The following is a 2,318-nucleotide window of genomic DNA, read 5'->3' on the forward strand; positions in this document are numbered from 1 at the left end:
TTTTTTACAGCCACTGTCAAAGAGTGAGTGGAATGGAGCCCCGCGTGGCTACCAGCTGTTCTACAAGCTCAAAGAGAACCCCGTATATGCACAGATTGATCTGAATATGGACCGTGATAACCATTTTCTGAACGGTCTAGAGGAGTGGATGGAGTATCAAGTCAGGATGAAGGCATATAATGATGTGGGCAGTAGTGGCTATAGTCCCATCACCACAGAACGTACTAGAGAAGCAAGTGAGTGGTTGTGATCAGGAAAAAGCTTGTTTTACTTGCCAAATAACAAAGTAGAACTGTGTTTGTCTTGAAACTGCAATTTCAATTCAGTGAAGTTGGTTTTTCTCTTTATCTGGCTTCAAATTATATAATTTCTTTATTTGGAAAATATGATGTGATTTTTGTCAATAGATATATATGATACAATTGGAAAGGTTGATGTATAATACCTGTAACTCAATGATATAAAGGTATTAACTATTCCTGGCTGTCCAATGTAAAATTGATGTTTCTGTTATTTCATACTTATCTTCTTTTACGAACAGCACCAACGGACAGCCCAAAGAATGTGAAAGCCATCCCTGTCTCGTCAACCTCAGTCAATGTTTCCTGGTCAGATGTCCCTGCTCTTGACCAGAACGGTCTTATCTCTGGCTACAAGGTATAGCGTCTTCACGACCACTTTACCATGTGAAATGTTCAGGAACTACTAAATAAACTAAATGTTAACCTTGGTTGTAACTTGTTTGTTCGAAAATATTTCTTAATCAAAGTCTCAGTAATTTTTGGAAAAATGTGTTATGTGGTTTATATCACAAAAACAAACCCATTCTGCATATAAATTCAGATCATTGAACAGTAGTAAAAAGCAACATAAAGAATTTGGTAGAGTTATCTCCCCTGAAAACTTCAAATTGGCATCTTGTGTGATAATTCTTACTATGGAGGTGTTTCGGAACAGAATTTCATGTCACGGTAAGGTAGAACTTATCCTCAACTCATGAGAAATATTTACCTGAAATTGTTAATTGTAATAGTTTGAACATGTGAAAATTTCTATAAAGGTGACCCTTGATGAGTATTTTTGTGTTGGTGTAGGTCCAGTATGAGTCGGCCATCGAGAACATTCCTCCTGTGATGCAAGATGTGCCGGGAAATCAAACATACAGTGTACTGATTCAGGGCCTACGCAAGTTTGTGTCGTACCAGATGCAGGTCCTTGCATACACTCGTATGGGAGACGGAGTTCTCAGCGTGCCCAAAAAGACTGTCAAAACAATTGAAGATAGTAAGTTCATTTTAATTTATGTTTCAGTATAAGTTTTCGTTAAAGGAACATGGTCAGATATTCTGTTAATAAAAAGATTTAAAAAGTGCAACAACCAAAGCAAACTAGGGATCTTGTTAATGATTCAAAGGTTTTTCATCGATTAATTTATAATTTAAAGAAAGGTAATACAGTTTTTCCGCAAGAATTTCAAAAGATTATTTTGCACCTGTTTTTAAAAATTCATGTATGTATACAGGAGTGTCCCTTTAAAGTTTGTTAAAAGCATTTTCTTACAACGTTCTAGTTTAGTTTAAAATTATCAACTTGATATTGCCTGGCAAAAGTTATTAATGGTTTGTCAGAATCACTTTTTATAAAATCACATGAAAGCCCCAATATGGGCAAAAAAGTATTAGTGAAATTTAGTCTTCAGTGTTTCGTAATAAAATCTTAACATTAAAAAAGGGGAAATAACAATTCAATGGTATTTATTATGTGAAGATTTCTTTTATAATTGGTACTAATATAACATCTACAATATATTCCTTCAGAACCAGGCCCACCAGTGATTGTGTGGTTTCCTCAGGTTACCTACACAACTGCAAAAGTCCTATGGAGCCCGCCGCTTGAACCAAACGGTATTGTTAGTGGATACATGGTATCCTTTCGCATCAAAAACCTCAACATCATCACTAATAGCTCAGAGCTGCCATCCACACAGTTTGAGTACACAGTGGCCACACTACAGCGTGAGACTTACTACCTGTTCAGTGTGACAGCCCGTACACATCTGGGCTGGGGAACACCGGCAGAGGTTCTCGTCTACACCATGATCAACCGCAGTAAGTTCATTTCTTCAAATTTGTACTGTTGTACTGTGTTGTGGTATAGAAGTTTTGCTTATTGTCTTTGCCCTAGTCCATATTTCACTAGATATAAGTTATGCATAGTATAAATCAATGTAAAATGAGACAAAAGCGGCAAATGTAAATGGGAGGAGATGGTCAAACATGTTGGAAAATTAAAGGAAAAGTTTCTAATGGGATAGTGGG

At 36.5% G+C, this 2,318-nt stretch overlaps 1 protein-coding gene across 1 annotated transcript; it reads left to right on the forward strand.

Moving 5' to 3' along the window:
• Positions 1–16: 16 nt before the first annotated feature.
• Positions 17–2,108, forward strand: LOC110444289 (protein sidekick-1-like; the record flags this gene model as incomplete). The annotated part of the gene is made up of 4 exons (XM_021488679.1): positions 17–236; positions 542–657; positions 1,095–1,284; positions 1,818–2,108. Coding segments are annotated over exons 1-4 (727 nt in total), but the record flags the coding sequence as incomplete, so codon positions are not given.
• Positions 2,109–2,318: the final 210 nt, after the last annotated feature.

The sequence above is a fragment of the Mizuhopecten yessoensis genome, unplaced genomic scaffold (assembly GCF_002113885.1).
Source record: "Mizuhopecten yessoensis strain PY_sf001 unplaced genomic scaffold, ASM211388v2 hete_36084350, whole genome shotgun sequence".
NCBI classification, from domain to species: domain Eukaryota; kingdom Metazoa; phylum Mollusca; class Bivalvia; order Pectinida; family Pectinidae; genus Mizuhopecten; species Mizuhopecten yessoensis.